This window comes from Tetranychus urticae, chromosome 2 (assembly GCF_039701765.1).
Source record: "Tetranychus urticae isolate SD_2017Ah chromosome 2, NJAU_TeUrti_SD_1.0, whole genome shotgun sequence".
NCBI lineage: Eukaryota > Metazoa > Arthropoda > Arachnida > Trombidiformes > Tetranychidae > Tetranychus > Tetranychus urticae.
Window position 1 is genome coordinate 796,700 of NC_142959.1, and position 18,786 is coordinate 815,485.

Below are 18,786 nucleotides of genomic sequence, written 5' to 3' on the forward strand. Positions count from 1 at the left end.
AAATAACACTAACTGTGTATTCTCAACTGTGATTCAACTGTGATTCAACTGCAATTCAACTGTAATTAGTTACTTACTTTTTCTTAGCTGAAGGACTTTGATTAACTTGATCTCGTGGACGTTTCATCGATTAAATTTTTATCTTTCACTTGTTTTCACAAAAAATGGTTAATATCTTTCTCCTTTCAGATTAAATTAAGTCAATGTTTCATCGCAACTCGTCTAAACAATGATATCAAGTTATAAGTAGTGAGGAGAAAAAACATCAACAAAAACAACGGATTTCCAATATAACGAGTATATTTTAAGGCAAATGATGAAAATTAAGTTGTTAGCCGGTAAATTGTCCAATGGAGGTTCAATAAGTCACATTCAAATTAATCCAAGTGTCAACTGAACAAAGGTAAGTGGTTTTGGTAAATGGTAAAGTTGTCATACAAAATAAAATTTTATAGAAAGTAAATTAGACTAATGATTAGATAGAAATATATGTAAAAAAACAAAAGAAATGTTTTATAATGAAGAAATGGAATAAGTGTGTTTAAGAATCAAATCATGAAATTTATTTCAACAAACAGAAAGCAAATAATGTTAACTGAACATAGGTAAAAAGATAGAGGACAAAGCTTTTCAAGACATTCGATTGGGATGTTAAGTCCGAGAACTTAACATAACATCTGAGACGTTTTTCTCGAGATCATTAAACAGGGGCAACTCCGTCTAAATCTCTCTATCTTTTCAAAACAGAGTCGCTCCATCACAATCTCCATGTCTGTCTCTTCCGTTTTCCCTTTCTCCTTCTCTCTCTTTCTTCCCTATCTGTTGCTTCCTTTCCTTAGGCCTTATTTTCGACATCTGTCAATCGACTTCCATCTGTCTACTTCACGATGTTTCCCTCTATCGTTTGCTCCCTTTTTTTCCTCCTTACTCCATCTGTCTTCCTAACAGAGTTTCCTCTCTCTCTGTCTTCTTTCTCCCTCCATCTGTCTACCTTTACGCCGTTCTCCTTACGCTCAACCTTTCGTCTTCCTCCATTCTCATCTTCTTTGTACATTTATGTGTACCTTGAGTGGGTCAATTACTGTATAAAGTAAAGCCCATTTTTGGGAAAGCAACAAGAAGAAGGGAAAAATAGATCAACATCTTTGGTTACCTTTTTCTTAACTGATCTCACCTTAACCTGAAATAACCTTGGTCCATGATTAACGCCATTACTTTAAATGTCTACGACAATATTGTACACTAACAATAATAATTTTTAAATTGTCTAACTATTAGATGTTCAAACTAGTTTATCACAAGAAATACAATAAATATTACAACGACAATTCGTTAAAACCCAGATTATTTTGTCCATTGGTAATATTCAATTGTACATTATTTATTAAATGTTATTTTTCAGTTTCTAAGGACCCAATCTTCTTACGCTTTCATCTTCCTTATAAACCTAATATTTAGATTTTTCAATTACTATGATAAATTTGATTTTTTCCCAAATTCAAGAAAATAAGACCACAAAAGACATTCTAAAATATATTTTAATATAAAATTATATTCTCATTTTGTTTCATTTTTCTTAGGTTTCAATCAGAATCGTATTTATTGATTACAAATTTGACAAGCAACAAACTGATTTGGCGTTTATGGTGATGATGGTGGTGGTGATAATTGTGAAGGCTGTAAATGATGTTTGTGCATCATTCCTTCGGAAAAAAATCTGGTTAACTTTTCGATGTCGAAAAATCTTGGTTTCATCGATTTAACTCGCTGATGGCGCTGGATCTAGTCATTATCAGAAACAAACCAACTCCTAATACCTCGGCCACCCGCTCTAAGAATGTCCCAAAATTCAACGAAACTGTTTCTGAAATTGTTCCATCTATTCCGTCCATAAGTTGCCACAGCATCTCGAAATGATGGGTCATCATCATCATCATCTGACTGTCGATGGTTCATATAACCAGGATTGTTTAACGTTTTACCCAACTGTCCTTGTAAATCTGGAAGATTCAAAGACCATATTTCGGGTTGATTACGCTGAGCTGGCGCACCTTGAATAATTAGAAATACATATCAAAGATTAGAAATTAAAAAAATTGAATTTCATTAAATGAAATGAACACAAATCAAATCCCAAAGTCAGATTTCTTTGTACAGCTGGAAAAACCGAGTTTACACCAAAATGTTCAACAAAAGCACATAAGGATTATTTTTGGTGTAAAAACATTATTTTTCCAGCTGTATTTCATACAATAACTTACCAATTGCATAGATACACAGTTTGGTCAATAAGATGATTGTTATAATTTGTATGGCTATTATTTTCATCATGTTTATGTCACAATTGTTGGCAAATCACTTGAAATGTATTAAAAAACAACTAAGCAAAAAATTAATCAAGAAAAAAGGTAAATCACTTTCCACTTACTCCAGTTTAAAGTTTATAACGATTCTGGTTTTATTTGGTGAATAAACCAACGGTCGTTGGATTAAAGATGAAAACATTAAGAGTGAACAAAACAAGTCACAAAATTAGTCACAGCAATTTGGTTAATCACAAGGCAAGTTGATTGCTACGATGAGTATATTTGTTTAAATTTGAAACAAATTTCAGTTTCATAGCAGAGTTTCATTGTTTGGCAAACTCAACCAAACACACCAAAAGTAATAACATCAATAATGGAAGGAAAAACATTTTTGCTTTTGTCTTTTTTTTCACAATAATAACTTCAAATCAATTCAGTTTATCTCAAGATTCATACAGATTGAAAGAAGAATTAACTTAATCAATTACCATCAGTAAATTAATAACACAAAATATATAAAAAGAGAGAAAGAAAGAGTTGATTAATTGATTGGGTTCAATTTCATGATCACTTTACCTTTTACAATACCCGAATCTTCAAAACATATCAAAGCTAATTCAGTGAATTGGAAAAAAAGAACGAAAAGGTAAAAAAAAAAGGTAATCATGATAATCACAATTACAAGGTTTTGTTAAGAAAAGAAAAAGCAATTCAGCCATTTTGTCCGATCTACACCGGATAACTGTCTAAATAGCTATCATGGTAAATTTCAAGTTGGTTCATCGCTCCGTTGATTCAGGGATATCCTTCAAAAACAATTTTTGCCTTTTCCAAGATTTCACTTTTACCTAACCTTACTCAAGCCTTGCCGTAAAAATGGACCTGAATTATTAGCAATTTGTTTGAATACATTTTGGTTAGATAAATTGAAATACCAGTTTCATTTCATCTCAAGTCGCTCTATGATAATGTTTAGATTTACGAGTGAGATTATCAAAATCAATCAGCCATTCAGTTGGCTGTTGGTCGTTAAATGACGGAAAGTGGATGTTATTGAAAGATGAGGATAAAGGGAGAGATGCTTAAGCATTCTAAAGACGTTCACTATGATTGAGACGATGATGGATGAGATAGAGATGATGGTGATGATCATCATCAAAACTGATCATCACAATGGAGTCAAATGTTCACTTGAGTACAAGCTTTCATTCTTAGAATCATTTATCCTCATCTGATCTGGTTTTTTTTATTGTACTTCGATTGTGACTTATATTGATGGGTTTGTCGCTCATTTTAACGCTTTTACATGTCATTATTTATTGTACCAAAAAGTTGCCGTTTTTTAGCCTTTTTTATGTAATCTTTGTTGTTTAACTAAACATTTAAACTAAACAATCAGCTTTACATATCATGGGAACAAATCAAAATCATTAGGGTTTACATTTGTAGTAATGAACTTTACCTCTTTTTCCCAAATCTATTGTTGAACGTTTACTGGGACCAACCTTGTTCAAAGCTGCTTCAGAGTCAAGAAACTTTAATGGATTACATGGTGTTACCCATGTCATTAGATTGGAAATATTTCTCTTGGAATTCAACCAAATATATCGCTGAGAGATCCATAAATTGTCAATACTGTATTTACAATTGTGACAACTAGCTAAGTTTCAAGTTATAAATATACATCATGAATTATGTGGATAATTGCTATTGAAATATTGTATTTCAAATGATCATTGGATTGTCACCATTTTTACTGTCAAGATATTTAAGGAGAGAAATTAGTTCATCCTGTAGGATTGTGCTACTTGTATGAACTTTACTTGTAGTTCAATGGTGATAGTTTAACTACAAATCATTGAAAAGGGATTTTCAATCAACATTAGTCACATTTCATTTGAGTTTGTAGAGTAACATATTCAACAGGCTCTATTTTAATGACTAGACTGGTTAGTAGTTTGCTATGGAAGCTGATTATATTAAGTTCATGTGAGGGCAATCAAAGCTTCTGTAAAGCTGATCAACTCAATTTTATCTGTTTTGCTCAATTTAATTTCTTATTGGATTTATTGAAAGGTTAATTTCAATTTAAAACAGCTTCTTGTAAAACTTGTTTACATTCAACTTGTACGGCTTTCAGCGTCGGTAAGTTTGATGGGATGACCTGAGATCTAAGACTTCTCAGCGGAAGGACAAGTTTTTTGTTACTTTTGATTCTATTTTCGACTTTAATTGAATATTGATGATTAGAATTATCTGAACGAATGAAAATTATATTTTCATTTTTTCTTATTAAGATTGTATTTAGTAACGTTAGAGGGCACACTTTTCAATCGTTTTTGTTGTCATTTTTTTGAAGCATGTGTTAAGTTGTTTAGTTGTTGAGTTAATAAATATTAGCTAATATTAGTTAGTAAATTTATTGTTGTTTATTTTTCTAATGGACTCAATTGACTTGAGCACTGGGGATGAGCCTGTAATGAAGGGAAATGCCGACACTAACAATGACAGTCCTTCCATTGCACGAGCTTCTGTCTTTCAAAAGACTCAATTGCAGGAGGAAGACAAAAATCTATTTACACACAAAGTTAATGGATTTAATTTTGATAATGGTATTGATTATCATGGATTATTGCAATCTTTCCGAACAACTGGATTCCAAGCTACTAATGTATCAATGGCAATCGATATAATCAATGAAATGGTGAGTAAATTCATAGTCATTTCGGGGTTCTCACTTAAGCCGATATTTCAATCGAATCATTTTCTCTTGTTTTTTTAAGTGGTTATCAAGGCGAGAACAATTTGCTGAAGATTTTAAAGAAGAGGACCAATTCATTCAGAGACGGAGTGGATGCACAATTTTTTTAGGCTATACCTCAAATATTGTTTCGTCTGGACTCAGAGATATTATTAGATTCTTGGTGCAGCATAAAATGGTAATAATTTATCTCAAACCCTGGACATTCTATCTAATTTGATAATTTTACGACAAACAACTTTTTCTCTAGGTGGATTGTATTGTTACTACGGCTGGTGGTATCGAAGAAGATTTAATCAAATGCTTAGCGCCATTCTATCTTGGAGACTTTAACTTGAAAGGTAGTGATTTGCGAGAAAAGGGCATAAATAGAATAGGAAATCTTTTAGTGCCCAATGAAAACTACTGTAAATTTGAAGATTGGATTATCCCGATTTTGAGTGAAATGTTGAAGGAACAACAGGAAAACGGGATGCACTGGACTCCATCAAAAATAATTAACAGATTAGGTGAAAAAATTAATAATAAACAATCTATTTATTACTGGGCTGCTGTCAACAAGATTCCTGTCTTTTGTCCTGGATTGACTGATGGTTCCCTCGGCGATATGGTATATTTTCACTCATTCAAGGAATCTGGCTTAATAATTGACATTGCCGCAGATATCAGGCGAATAAATACAATCGCTGTTAAAGCGCAAAAATCGGGAATGGTTATAATTGGAGGAGGAATTATTAAGCATCACATTTGTAACGCAAATCTAATGGTAATTTTTTGAATAAGGAATATCACTAATCATGTTTCATTAGTTTTATTCTTGCTCATTGCATACAGAACTTATTTCATTCCTTTTCATTATTAATTAATTTTTTTCCATCTTTTGTATTATTTTGCAGAGAAATGGTGCGGATTATTCTGTTTTTATCAATACAGCTAATGAATTTGATGGCAGTGATGCAGGAGCAAGACCCGACGAAGCTGTCTCCTGGGGAAAAATAAAATCTAATGCTAAATCAGTCAAAGTTAATTGTGACGCTACCATAGTATTTCCCTTGATTGTCGCTGAAACATTTGCCCGTTTTGTTCACAGCAGGGCTTGTAAATCTTCGGAAGTTTAATTTATTGTTTCAAATATAATCTTTTTTATCCATAATATCTTTTTCAGAGATTCAAAAATTGTTTCACTCTCATCTTAAAGAAGATTTGAAAATATTAAACACTGCTCATTTTATTTATATTTCAAAGTATTCAAATGCATCTAACAGTTTCTCTTGAAACATTTATCATTGAATGTTTTAAAAAACTTTCATTGTCCAGTTAAGAAATGAAAAAAAAACAATTACAATTTATGATTGAATGCTATCTACATAAAAGAAAAACAATACTTTAAGCTTCAGCACAATCTTTTTAAGTTATCGAATGGGAAATCTAGACTTGAAATTATAGTTGAAAAGATAGCTATCTCCCAAGAAATGAAACTTAATAGCAGTATTTACATTTAAAAATTACATCAAATTGCAAAATAAGAGAAATGGCTACATTATTCTTTGATTTGATTCAATTTTCAAAAAGTTTAGTTAAAAATTGCGCTCGATTTGCCGATATCGATACGAGTTATCATCCAAGCATGCATGAAGATACAATAATCTCTCTCATATTTGAAAAAGAAAGCACTAAAGTTTTGGCTTAAAATATCTTCTACTGAAATCAATGCTCCTTTAAAAGAGCCATCTGCTGGTTTGTACACCCATTTAGGATATTTGATAGGATTACTGTTTATGATATACGAAAGACTTTACCAGCTGATAAACATTTTGCCTGGCAAATTTTGTTCAACAATCCAAGCAAATTATCTTTTGTTTTAATTAGTCTTATTGTTTATTTAATTGTTTTATCATGTTTCTGTTTAATCGATCGACCATTCTTCTTTGAAGCAGACTCCAGGTTGAGTTTGCAACCTAGCATCGACGTGTTCAACATTTGCCGCATCAACGTTGACTATGGCGTTATTAAATCTTGAATTTCATCTTAGATTTAACTTTCCTGATTGCTGATTGTGTGAACTTTTTTGCAATATTTCTTATAATCAAATAACTTGACTTTTTATTCGCTTACATGTGCATATACTAGTTCTAATACTTCATAGAAGGCTATCTGTTTATAATCATCATCCGGTGTGATGCAGTTCATTGTTAAACCTACATCAACAAACCCATCAGTTGTTTGTAAAAAATTTCTCCGATTTCACTCAACAGTTGTTTTAATTACAATCGGTGGCTTAGCTCTTTTCTCAACGGGTTTTATGTTCGGGTTATTGTGGAATATGGATGGGTCATGTTCAAAATTCAAATCAATAGACGATGAAGCTGATAGAGAGATTAATCAAGATGCTGCCAGAAACGTTGGAGATGTTGAAAGTCTTGGAAAAGAGTTGACAGAAGTTGGACTAGCAAATGGTTTAATTCATTTATCTTCAACTACACAAAAACAAGATACAGATCTTTTAATTTTAATAATGAGTGCACCAGGGTATAAAGACCGTCGAGATGCCATTCGTCAAACATGGGTCAATTTAATTGATGATAGATTAATCAAGTATTATTTTGTTATTGGTACTCACGCTGGGAGTAAATTAGTGCTCGAACATTTAAGAAAAGAACAAGAAGACTTCAAAGATATCATCATTTTCCCTCATATTGATGATTCTTATTCAACTCTCAGTCAAAAATTACTGGAATCCCTTAAATGGACGTATTCTCGGTTTAATTACAAATTTGTTTTAAAAATTGATGATGATTCATTTGTGAGAGTTGATGCACTATATGATGAGCTCAAAACTAAAAAGTCAGATCATCGAACCCTTTACTGGGGCTATTTTGATGGGGATGCACCAGTTAAAAGACAAGGAAAATGGACAGAAGACAACTGGTTTCTTTGTGACAAATATTTGCCTTATGCTCTTGGCGGTGGTTATGTTATCTCTTCTTCATTGGTTAAATATATTGTTACGAATTCTCACCTTCTATCTCTTTATCATAATGAAGATGTCAACATGGGAGTCTGGTTAGCTTCATTGAACATTACACGTCAACATGATCCTCGCTTCGATACAGAGTATAAATCAAGAGGTTGTTCCAATAATTTTCTCGTTTCTCATAGACAGAATATCAATGATATGAGAGAAAAATATGATAATCTGAAACAATTTGGTGTCCTTTGTAAATCACAAGTGATGCTGAGAAAAGCTTATTTTTATAACTGGAAGGTTGCTCCAAGCTCTTGTTGTTATCGAAATATAAGTCTATTGTGATATTCTTAAAACTGTCTGAAAAACTATTTAGTCATTTATATTTTTCTTTGTTTTTTCGCAATCAACCAATTTAAGAGAAGATGAATTTTGTCCAATCTACTCAAAAGGATGGATTTTCCTCAAGATAAATCAACAGCTCATTCTTATCAAGCATCAACCTGGTTGATATATTCGTCCATGATTGATGGACTTCTATTAAGAGGGAAAAATTAACTACCAATATACACCAGCTCATACACTGTGATTACCATAATAAACAAAACAATTTTTTCGTGTCATAAACAAATTATCAATAGATTTTTGTAAAAAAATACACTTATTTTTGTGTGTAAATACTATTTTTGATCTTTATTTCGAAAATTTAAGAGAATGATAATAATAATAGCTTAACAGGTAAATTTGATTAGATAAATGACATAACTTACAGGCTTGAAGCGGTTAATCAAGACCAAGCATAGATAGTTGAACAATAGCATCAGTTGAATTTACAGGGAAACCCTTCACAGAAGGACCAGGAGATTGGGCTAACCGATTTCTCCAATGAGCAAAGACTGTTCGCAATCCAGAGACAACATCAGTCCAAAGATCTCCATTAACAACGGCATCAAATACATTAAGAACCACGGATGGGTCAAAATCGGGAAGAAAAGAGGTGCCATTCAACTGTTTTGGTATTGGATTATCAGCAGCAAAGGTAAAATCTGCTCGACTACAATTTGGCTCATCTTTTTGATCAGTATTGCTACTAATTTCTTGTTTTGGCTCAATTATTCCATTATCGTTTTTCGAGTGGTTTGATTCTCGTGGTAAAGTTGCTGTTAATGAATAGCCAATCAACGCCAAGTTTATTATAAGAATATGAAAAGAACAAGAAATTACTTTCATGTTGATGATAAACGTAGTGAGTTGAAAATCACAAGTGGGTTGTTTTCACAATTTTATAAAAACACTCTTCTCAGCTCAAATGGTAGGAGAAAAAGAAAATGAAAAGTGAACAGTTTGTTTTATCTGAATAAGAGTCAATTTAATTGCGTATCGAGTTCAAAAAATGCGGAAGAATTTATTGAGGTAAATTACAAGATATTCAGGTAGGCTACTGAAATTCATGAGATTCATTATTTTATCTAGTTTAATTTGTAATTCATACGATTATTATAAGGGACAATGAATATGAATTACTTTTAGTTACGGTTGATATTTTTTGTTACCGTTTTTTAGATTCGCCTCTAAATATACTAAAGACTCAGAACAATTGTACTTATTGGTAGATCCAACTTGAATTGTGTAGTCAATTAATCATTTAATTTCATAATAAGAAATTTTGATGTGCAACTGTAATTTTGTCTCAATTTTTAAGTTCATTTTATCGGAAATAACAAGGATTGGCCTTTTTCATTTTTAAGCAATATTTCAAATTTAGCATATCTAACGATTGAATGGCATTTTTCAATTTCAATTTTTCTTTAGTTTATTACGATGTATCGGCCGAATGGAGATTATCTAATGATTTAAAATAGCATTGCAGTTAAAACAAAGCTGAGAATTGGATCCATTTGCTTGTTAGTTGCTCGAAGTGAAAGGATGTTTGCAATATTACCGTTCGTGATGAATTATCTGTTGTATAACAAAAAAAACTGATAATCATGGACTTGCAGTTCAGTCAAGCTTTACCGAAATTTAATTTAAGTATTAGATTTTTTTAGCAAAGAGTACGACTGAATAACCTTCTGTGCACTTAACAAGTGATTTTACAAGATTCTTTTAAAGAGAAAAGTAAAATCATGAAATTTTCAATATGTTCAGCTCCAGATTCAACAACTCCTTAGCAACGAATTTTAAAATTTAGACTAACATCTGTAAATCTACCGACGAGTTTGATGATCATCCTCATAATCAAAGTCATTGGATTTAATAGTCATCAAATATTAGTAATATCAAGATTTTTCTCATCATTTCAATATGTAAAACTCAATACAAAATGTATATAAATGTATAAATGTTCCCGCTACTGAACATTGAAACAATATTTTAACATTTTCATTTCACAAATATTTTATTACATTGCTAACATTAAATTTTTACATAGGAAAAGGAAAAGAGAAAACAAGAAATATCTAAATGTTAAAAGTCAATAACAAAAAATTATGACCAACTAATTACTAGTTAATGCTAATTTTTGTTGAAGGAAAACTGGTTTTTGTTGTCTCTTTGAATGCTTCAAAAACAACATTTCATTGAAGTTAACGAAGACATTTAGCTGTATTAATAAGCATTTAAAATTAAAAATAGTCATCTGTTTAACTGTTTTTTGAATCGACAAAATTGAATTTGAAAGCGCAATATGATTTATCTAAACCTTATAATATTGAAATTCATCAATTGGATAAGCTGTAAGCTGAAATAATCACACGATTGGGTATTTTAAATATTTATTATAAAAATCAAGAGTAAAAATGTCTATCACAATGAATTATTATAGATGATTAATGGCATATATTTGTGATGTATTTCCTATTTAGTACAATTATGGTCAACTCATGGCCAGGACACTGAAAAATAACGAAACAATCGAATCAATTATTAAGTATGAAATTATCACTGCAAGATTTTTTTCTTCATCATTTCCGACCATTTTTTACATTAAAAGAGCAAGACTTGAAATGTATCAGTCTCAGCCTGGAAATGGTTTTGTATTAAACACAATAAAATGTGTACATTTATCATGAGCACCTATGAGTCGTAGGTTTGATGACTCTCTGGTCTCAACAAAGCTCTTGGTTTTCCAGAAATACGTAATAAATAACAGGTTACAATCAGTGAAGGACCAGGTTCACAGAAATTATGATTTTTGAATCTCGTGTCTCACCATTTTCGTAGTTTTCGTCGACTTTAGCAGTTATATGTTTTAACCACAATGATAAAATTGGAAACAATTAATGGAGAAATTTGATCATTTGAGTAGTTGATTAGACGAAAGTCAATCTTGTTTCAGTTTGTTCAGCAATCTTTCTCTGAATTAACTGATAATTTGCCCAATTTAGCAGTTTAGCTAAGATAAGCGTAAGTATTGTAGGTCAATGTTTAATTAGGCCTTTAACCCAATCAATGTAATTGGAAACTTTGGTGTAATAACCATATTTTCCTGTGCGACCGCAACCTTCTCCCCAAGAAACAATGCCTAACAAGTACCAACGATCCCCGGAAACCCCGACAAAAGGTCCACCCGAATCTCCTTTACAAGCATCGCCAATTATTTCTTGAGCATAACCAGCACAAAACATGTTATGGGTAACAGCAAATGACGTTGCACCTTTACAGGTTTCGTGATCAACGATTGGCATTCGTAATTCTTGTAGGTAACGGGGTTGAGGTCCATTCTCTTTGAGTTGACCCCAACCAGTGACATGACCCATCTTGATAGCTCGATGGTTATCCGTGAAAAAAAGTCCATCAACGATAGACTTTGATAATCCAACACAAACAGGTTTAATGTAATCAGTGAATATTATGTGATCTCTAACTCGTACCAAGGCTAAATCATTATCAAATGTTTCCGGGTTGTAATCAGGATGTTTGATGATATCTTGAATTTTTGTATTCAATTCTTGATCTTCTGTTTCTTTTTGATCAAATTTTCCCAAACGAACAACAATTGTGTCGAGTGGTGGCGGCGGTGGACTATACTTGTTCTGGGTGAAACAATGAGCAGCAGTTGCAATCCATCTTTCATTGAGCAAAGCTCCACCACAAAACGATTTACGGTTAACATCCCAAAACATTACTTGCCATGGAAAAGCACCTTTTTGCGCATCAACTCCACCAACAATTTTACCCGCTGAATCAAGAAGTGGCTTTTGTTTAGAAGGCAGTGCGAGGTTTGGCTTGCCACAGATATCTTCCACATTGGCACGTACATTAACATCTAAGCGAGCACCAGCCTGTGAAGTACAACTTGGGTCATCTTCAAGTCGAACCACACAAAAATAATGGCCACTGTCTTCCTTGGTTACCCCATTGATAACCAAATAACCATTTTTAAGTTTATCAACTCGAGAATTGTTTACCACTTTTTTACCATTTTTGGTCCAAGTGATGGTTACTTTACTGGCTAAAAGGCTGGATGAAATGGCATTACACTCAAATATTGTAAACTCTCCTTCAGATAATACACTGTCTCGAGGTCTTTTGCGAAATATAATCCGACAATCAGTGTTTTGTACTCTTAACCATGCTTCTGACGTGGCTGAACCATATTTACAAGTGTAACGACCAACATCTGATTGAGAAAATTCTCGAATCAACAATTTAGTGCCGTTCTCAGAAACACCATCAGTAATGAGCTGATTATCTTTGAACCATAAAATGTTTTTAACAGCATCATTATTGTTGTTGGCATTATCAGGGTTGTTGTTATTGTGCGTATTTTTCTTATTTTCAGTGATTTGGAAGCGATTAGGTGAATTTACAGGGTGACATGAGAGGAGATGCGATGAACCAGGAATAATTGATGCATTTTGAGGAGTTTCAGTGAAAAATTGAACTGGTTTCGGAGGTTCATCAGAGTCACTTTGAATAAAGTTATAGCGAGCAAAGAAACCTTGATATTCACCAAGAGAATCGGAAACAAATCGAAGTCTCAAAACTGGTCCACCCGAAAGGTATTTAAATTTAGATGACTTATGACCACAGAAAACTTTAGTTGGCTCCTTGGACATTGGAATACCATTGGATTGTAGACTAGATGATAGATAAATTGGGCCTCCGTGTCTATCTGGTGGCTGATTATTGGTGGAAGTGCTATGAGAAGGTTCGCTGATCGCATAATCATCATAAATCTCGAGACGATCAAAGGTACAATTGTTATCAATCTCCATGTGAAATGATTCAAAGATGAGGACAATCTTTTGATCAGGACGGGGAGATTTTAAAATGAGTGAGCAATCTTTATTCGGTGGGTAAGATTTAGGATGCAATGGTGATGATAAGGTCATTGCTGTTTCATCGGGAATCCAATCACAGTCAGATATGGAGGACCTTGAAAGAGCTGCTTCGACCTTGTATGAAGCTTTAAAACCTTTTAAATTAAGAAGTTGATCAGATTTAAAATGAACCAAAAGATAAGGTCCTTTGGCATGGATAGCTTTAAAATTATTATTGGTTAAGGATGGTGAAGAAGAAGATGATGATGATGATGATGATGAAGATAAAGGTGAAGGTGAAGGACCACTATGATGGCGGACAAGGGAATGTTGATTTGATGTTGCCCTAGCATCTGGCATATAATCAGTGGAGCGATCAAGTTTATTAATGGACTTTTCATCACAAAATTTACCCAAACTTTTAGTGGGCTTTTTAGTTACTCTATCAACTTCAAAAAATTCAACAAAATCATAGGCACATTGATCGTCAGGTTCCAGTTCAATAAAATCGAATATCACTGAAATGGTCAGATTCTCAGGACCTCCACCGCTTCTGGATCCAATGGCTTCCGCACCATTAACAAAGGTATTTGCGTTAATCAAAGTCCAACAATCGGTTGAATCTGGATAATTTTTGGGAAACCCAGGGGAAGTTATTTCACCTGAACTGGATGCCTTTACTTCTGGAGTACAATCATCCACCTGTGAATATAATTCCAGATCAAACCCACGATCTTCATAGTTGGAGTCTGTGTGAAAAACAATCACTAAACTTGAACTATTGATGAGAATTTCTTTATTCAGAATGAAACCACAAAGTTTTTTATAACCACGAAGTTCAAGATAATCATATGGACAGTCAACTTTATCCTGTTCAATTTCAAGATGTTTCACTTTGACACGAATGGATGGTTCTTTGTTGGTGAAATGTGATCGAACCGTTGATATAATCCAAACACATTCAACATTGGGTGGGTATTTGTTACCCTCAGTCCAACCTGGGGAAACAATTGAAGTAGTCAATGAACTAAGGGTAATATTTCCTCCACAAGAATGAGATGATAAAAATGGGTGAGTCTCTTTTGGGGCTTTGGCCACATTGATTGACGCAAAATTGCTATTCGTTTGTCCCGGTCTTGTAGATGAAACCGTGTTGGGACGATGTGTAGACAATGATGATTGTGTTGGAATTGCATGAGTATTAACATGATGATCACCTGATTCTAATGGTGATCCTGTTGGTGTTACAGAAGACGATGAACTAGGACCGGAGGGAGGTCGAGTCGATCGATTCTTTTTTTTAACAGTTGTCCTGGTTGATACTTCCCCAGAGTACAAAGATGATCCTGTTACAGCAATATCTTGTGGGCGATTTTTGGAGCTCTCAGTTACTCTTCTAATTTCCTTGTCATCTTCTCTATCATTAACCGGATCTCTATCATCATCTCTTTCATGGGAACCTTCGTTAACAATACCAAGAATGGGTTCTCTTTGATTTTTCATCGGCCTTTCCTTTTTCTCGGGTCTTTCCTGCCTTTCGTCCAATATTTTGGGCTCATGTTTAGCTGATACTCCATCAGCGTCAAGATGAGAGGAAGATGAATGTGTCCTCGATGGCTGTTTATTTATTTGTAAATTTGAATTGAATTTATCAGCATTCCGGCTTGAGTCAATGTAGGCAGCTCTATTGCGAGCCTCAAAGGTTTCAACAGAAGATGAAGTTGAAAGGAATGAAAAGTTTCTTCCATCTCTTTGGCTATTAACGATCCAAAAATGTACATGAGAGAGAGGAGAAGGAAAAAAGGAAAGAAAGAAGATAAAAATGATTAATGTTGAACCAAAAAACAAGGTAAGAAACTAGTTGAGTTTATAAACTCACTGATAACCCTTTAGAGTTCAAAGCGATCAAAGACTTAAAGGCAACATTCAGGGATCATCTAGTCATATCTAAATGCCCGAATGATTATTCAAAATTATATTTTTTTAATCATCATTTTAAGCTTGATAAATCCATGATTACCAATGAATCAGGATTGTTGCGTTAACATGGTGAAACCATTAAAAATGGCGGACAATATTTAACCATCATCATCATTAACATCATCATGACTATTCACAGTTACTGTAACAATAATTAGCAATTGAAAGTCGCTGTGGTTTTTTGGGTAAAAAATGATTTCAACTAACCAACCATTTTCATTTTGTTTACAACAAGGTCAATCAATCAAGGTTTGATCAATCATCAAATAAAATTGAATTTAGATTATATTAAAAACCCAAAAATGATTAACTTAGATTTCAACTGTTTTACTTATGGAACAGGTAAAAGCTGAAATAAATCAGAATGGACAATCATTTAGCTGACAGTTTTAACAATATTTTTTGCCCAACAATCAACAATATTGATTAATAAGCTATTTTCATTCAAGTATTTGCTTGGAATCAATTTCATAACAATTATTGACTATCTTCAAACCATAACTTGTTGAATAAACTTGTTGAGTAGGTTTGCAATTCTGTAAGTCAGTAGGTGAATAGTTATAAATCAAATGTAATATTAGATTAAAGCAGGATTCCTGATTAATCTTATCATAAACTGAATTAGAGTTAAAAATACTTAAAATAATCTTGTTGATTGGATAAATAATCATAATCAAGGGCATGATAATGTTTGAAAACAAATGTTGCTGTTGAAAATACTAAACAATGTGCCATTGATAATACATTGAAAAGTGGATTTACTAGCAATTTGTATCAGTGAATTATTCAGTGATATTTACATATTCAAAAGACAATATCATTAACTTGACATGCTATTAAGAAGTCAGTTATCAATAGATCACCATTGAAACTATAACTGTCAGCAGTAATGGTAAGTTATTGATTTAGGATAATAAAAAGGAAACATCAGCTTGTGATTGAAATATAATTATTATTGTTTTATTGTAACGATCAAAAGTTGAATAAGCCAATTCTTAAATGGATCACATAAATTAACATTAGATGTATATAAACAGGCAAAGGAAAGTTAATAAAAAGACAATAAGTCAATCAAAAATTAACCTTTAAACTAGGCCAAGAGTGGAGTTTAATTATTCTGGTATGGCTGGTGAACAGTCGTTTTTGCCATTGAGGGTAAATGGTAAAGAAATAGTATCAAAAAAGGTAAATAAAGGCTTGAAATGTTTCTAAAAGACGATAACTCTTGAATTGAATGAATACTCTGTGGGTGATCAGATTGCAACATAATTTTGAATAGGTAAATGTAAAGAACCCAGAAATAAAGCAAAAAAACCTGTTGGTCAATAACATTGAGTCAACATTTCTTTTACATATGAAATTAATAAAGGCTGGCTGGCTGGTTATTCATTGAGGGTTAACAATGTAGGGATAATGATAGTTGGTAATGATGTAAAAAAACTGAAAAAACACCATCAATTCAACAATGAGATTGGGAAAAATGTCAACAACAATCACTTACCAGTTGATATTTGAAAGTAGGATAAGTATTGAGAGACAGTTGATTCCAATGCGAAGATGTGATTTGGGTAAAATCATAGTTATACGGTTTGATTTGAAATCATTAGAAGAGGATAATTGTCCAACAATGGTTCCATTAGAAAGTAGGTTAATTAACAATTAATTGGATGTTGAAGAGAAGAGGCAAAAATTAGAGGGAAGATGGTGAGATGGTGAAAATGGATAGATACATGAATGGTTTATGTACAGCGAACAGGTTAAAAGCACGTCAATGTTTGTTTCTTGTTGTCTTGATTTTAAAGATGTTGTTGAGTGGAACCAATGGTGTTGGTAAAAATGATGAGTGAACAATTATGGTTAAAGTAATCACTAAATAATTCCATATGCACTTGATTGGTAATCAGCAAGAACAATCGGCGTTAATTGGTAAGAAGGATGAACAAGGTGAAGTTGAACACATAAACAACATGAGAAGTAAAAGAGCCACTAAAAGATCAACAACAGCCACTGGAAGGAGAGAGAAAGAGAGAGAGAGAGAGGAAATTGGTTGTATCAACGACAAGCAAAGGGAAGTTTTTTCATTTCTATTGGAATCAATGGAAACCGGTTTCGTGTTTTGTTTTTGCTTGATTTGCTGATTAAGTAATCATGCAAACTGGACTAGTGTGAACACTAATGGCTTTAGCTTTGTCCAAGAGTCAACACAGGTATCGATCAGTGGACTTATCGATATATCAGGTGTGAATGGGACAACTTTGTTTACAGGTTATAACCTAAACACCATCCATGTTGGTGATCAAGTAATGGTAACATTAATGATTAATTTCAATCTTTGATTACTCTGAAGGAGAGAGTGAAAGTGAGTGCATGACTGAAGAGAGGCAAGGTTGGCTGGTTGATACCATGTTGATCAGGCTGTTTGGTTGACATCGAGGAAAAGATGATTTTAATTAAACAGTCTTGAATTTGATTTGGAACTGCTTTATCATGGAAACGGGTTAATCTTACTCCAGCTTTGTTTCATTGTGGAGATGACTTTGATATTCATTGGACATGTATTTGAATGATCATTTTAATCATTTGAATGTTTATTAAAACATGAGTGCGCTGGTTTGTTATTTAACTGGATACGCAATTTACTTTACCAGGAATGGGGTGACAATTTAAATTATTGATACTTGAAATGGAGAGAAAAATTGAAAAAAATTTCTTTACTCAAATATCAAGGTTGAGAAACTTGAGTTGTCGTTGGTATTTTGTTTTATAACGATTAAGATGATTCAAGGTGATTCAAGAATCAATGTTAGTTTCATTTTAATTATAATTTCTCCTTTCATTTTCCATCCATCTATCATTTAATCCAATTTTCAAACATTCATTCAATAAAATGATCATATTCATCATTGATGTTGAAAAAGGGCAATGAAAGGTAAACTTTAATTGCAAGGTGAAAAATTGTAATTTTTTTAAGGAAATGTATTGGGATATCCCTTTATCAACTAATTTAATGGGTTTTATATTGAATTTAGGTTTATGTTAATGAATGTGATTTAATGATGTTTAGTGATTATCCAGACAAAGATCAAGTTTGTGAGTAAAGGAGAGAAGAAGTTGTTTGCTTAAGGATATGTCAAAGTGAAGGTAAAGGGTAGAGGCACTTGTTTTAAAATCCAACCGGACAGTTTTAAATGCTAGTTGTTGTCAACGACTTTTAACCAGTTTAAAAGTTTGAAAGATGAAGTAGCATTTCACAAATACTCATTATTGACAAAGAAACCTCCAGAGACAGGAAGGGAAGGGTTAAGAACGTGGTTCTTTACTTGACTAGTGTCACTTTAAAAGGGATATTTTCGCCATTTAAATGTATCCACATTTTTACTCTTATGAAGGTTGGATCTGTTTTTTATTTTAGCCGTTAATCCATAGATTTTATTATCTAATTTAAATCAATTTTCTTTTGATTAACAACGATTCTTCACAAGGCAAACCTTCAACAGTCGACCACAGCAT

At 32.8% G+C, this 18,786-nt stretch overlaps 4 protein-coding genes and 1 long non-coding RNA gene across 5 annotated transcripts; 3 read left to right on the forward strand and 2 right to left on the reverse strand.

Moving 5' to 3' along the window:
• Positions 1-66: 66 nt before the first annotated feature.
• LOC149093671 (uncharacterized) lies at positions 67-2,412 on the forward strand. The gene is made up of 2 exons (XR_016199316.1): positions 67-403; positions 1,581-2,412. It is a non-coding gene; the product is annotated as an uncharacterized LOC149093671 (long non-coding RNA).
• On the reverse strand, positions 1,522-2,392 carry LOC107368695 (uncharacterized). The gene is made up of 2 exons (XM_015936564.3): positions 2,262-2,392; positions 1,522-2,051 (listed from the first exon to the last, which is right to left on the reverse strand). The coding sequence occupies exons 1-2, from the start codon at positions 2,329-2,331 to the stop codon at positions 1,783-1,785; spliced, it is 339 nt and encodes a 112-aa protein (XP_015792050.1). The 5' UTR covers positions 2,332-2,392; the 3' UTR covers positions 1,522-1,782.
• A 2,244-nt stretch (positions 2,413-4,656) lies between the features above and the next one.
• On the forward strand, positions 4,657-6,304 carry Dhps (Deoxyhypusine synthase). The gene is made up of 4 exons (XM_015936558.2): positions 4,657-5,010; positions 5,090-5,245; positions 5,318-5,833; positions 5,964-6,304. Exons 1-4 carry the CDS (start codon positions 4,747-4,749, stop codon positions 6,183-6,185), a joined length of 1,158 nt encoding a protein of 385 aa, XP_015792044.1. The 5' UTR covers positions 4,657-4,746; the 3' UTR covers positions 6,186-6,304.
• Positions 6,305-6,774: 470 nt separating this feature from the next.
• On the forward strand, positions 6,775-8,710 carry LOC107368691 (beta-1,3-galactosyltransferase 6). Its single transcript, XM_015936560.3, has one exon. The coding sequence runs from the start codon at positions 7,247-7,249 to the stop codon at positions 8,375-8,377; it is 1,131 nt and encodes a 376-aa protein (XP_015792046.1). The 5' UTR covers positions 6,775-7,246; the 3' UTR covers positions 8,378-8,710.
• A 2,079-nt stretch (positions 8,711-10,789) lies between these two features.
• On the reverse strand, positions 10,790-17,786 carry LOC107368687 (uncharacterized). The gene is made up of 2 exons (XM_015936557.3): positions 16,778-17,786; positions 10,790-15,052 (listed from the first exon to the last, which is right to left on the reverse strand). Exons 1-2 carry the CDS (start codon positions 16,852-16,854, stop codon positions 11,452-11,454), a joined length of 3,678 nt encoding a protein of 1,225 aa, XP_015792043.2. The 5' UTR covers positions 16,855-17,786; the 3' UTR covers positions 10,790-11,451.
• Between the last annotated feature and the right edge of the window lie 1,000 nt (positions 17,787-18,786).

Bases quoted from the DNA above. Each gene is read 5' to 3' on its own strand.
- Dhps (XM_015936558.2), top strand. From the start codon at position 4,747: ATGGACTCAATTGACTTGAGCACTGGGGATGAGCCTGTAATGAAGGGA. The intron at 5,011-5,089 runs GTGAGTAAATTC...TGTTTTTTTAAG, and splicing joins TCGATATAATCAATGAAATG to TGGTTATCAAGGCGAGAACA. The intron at 5,246-5,317 runs GTAATAATTTAT...CTTTTTCTCTAG, and splicing joins TCTTGGTGCAGCATAAAATG to GTGGATTGTATTGTTACTAC.
- LOC107368687 (XM_015936557.3), bottom strand. From the start codon at position 16,854: ATGATTTTACCCAAATCACATCTTCGCATTGGAATCAACTGTCTCTCA. The intron at 15,053-16,777 runs GTAAGTGATTGT...GATCGTTAATAG, and splicing joins CTACTTTCAAATATCAACTG to CCAAAGAGATGGAAGAAACT.
- LOC107368695 (XM_015936564.3), bottom strand. From the start codon at position 2,331: ATGATGAAAATAATAGCCATACAAATTATAACAATCATCTTATTGACC. The intron at 2,052-2,261 runs GTAAGTTATTGT...TAATTATTCAAG, and splicing joins ACTGTGTATCTATGCAATTG to GTGCGCCAGCTCAGCGTAAT.
- LOC107368691 (XM_015936560.3), top strand. From the start codon at position 7,247: ATGCAGTTCATTGTTAAACCTACATCAACAAACCCATCAGTTGTTTGT.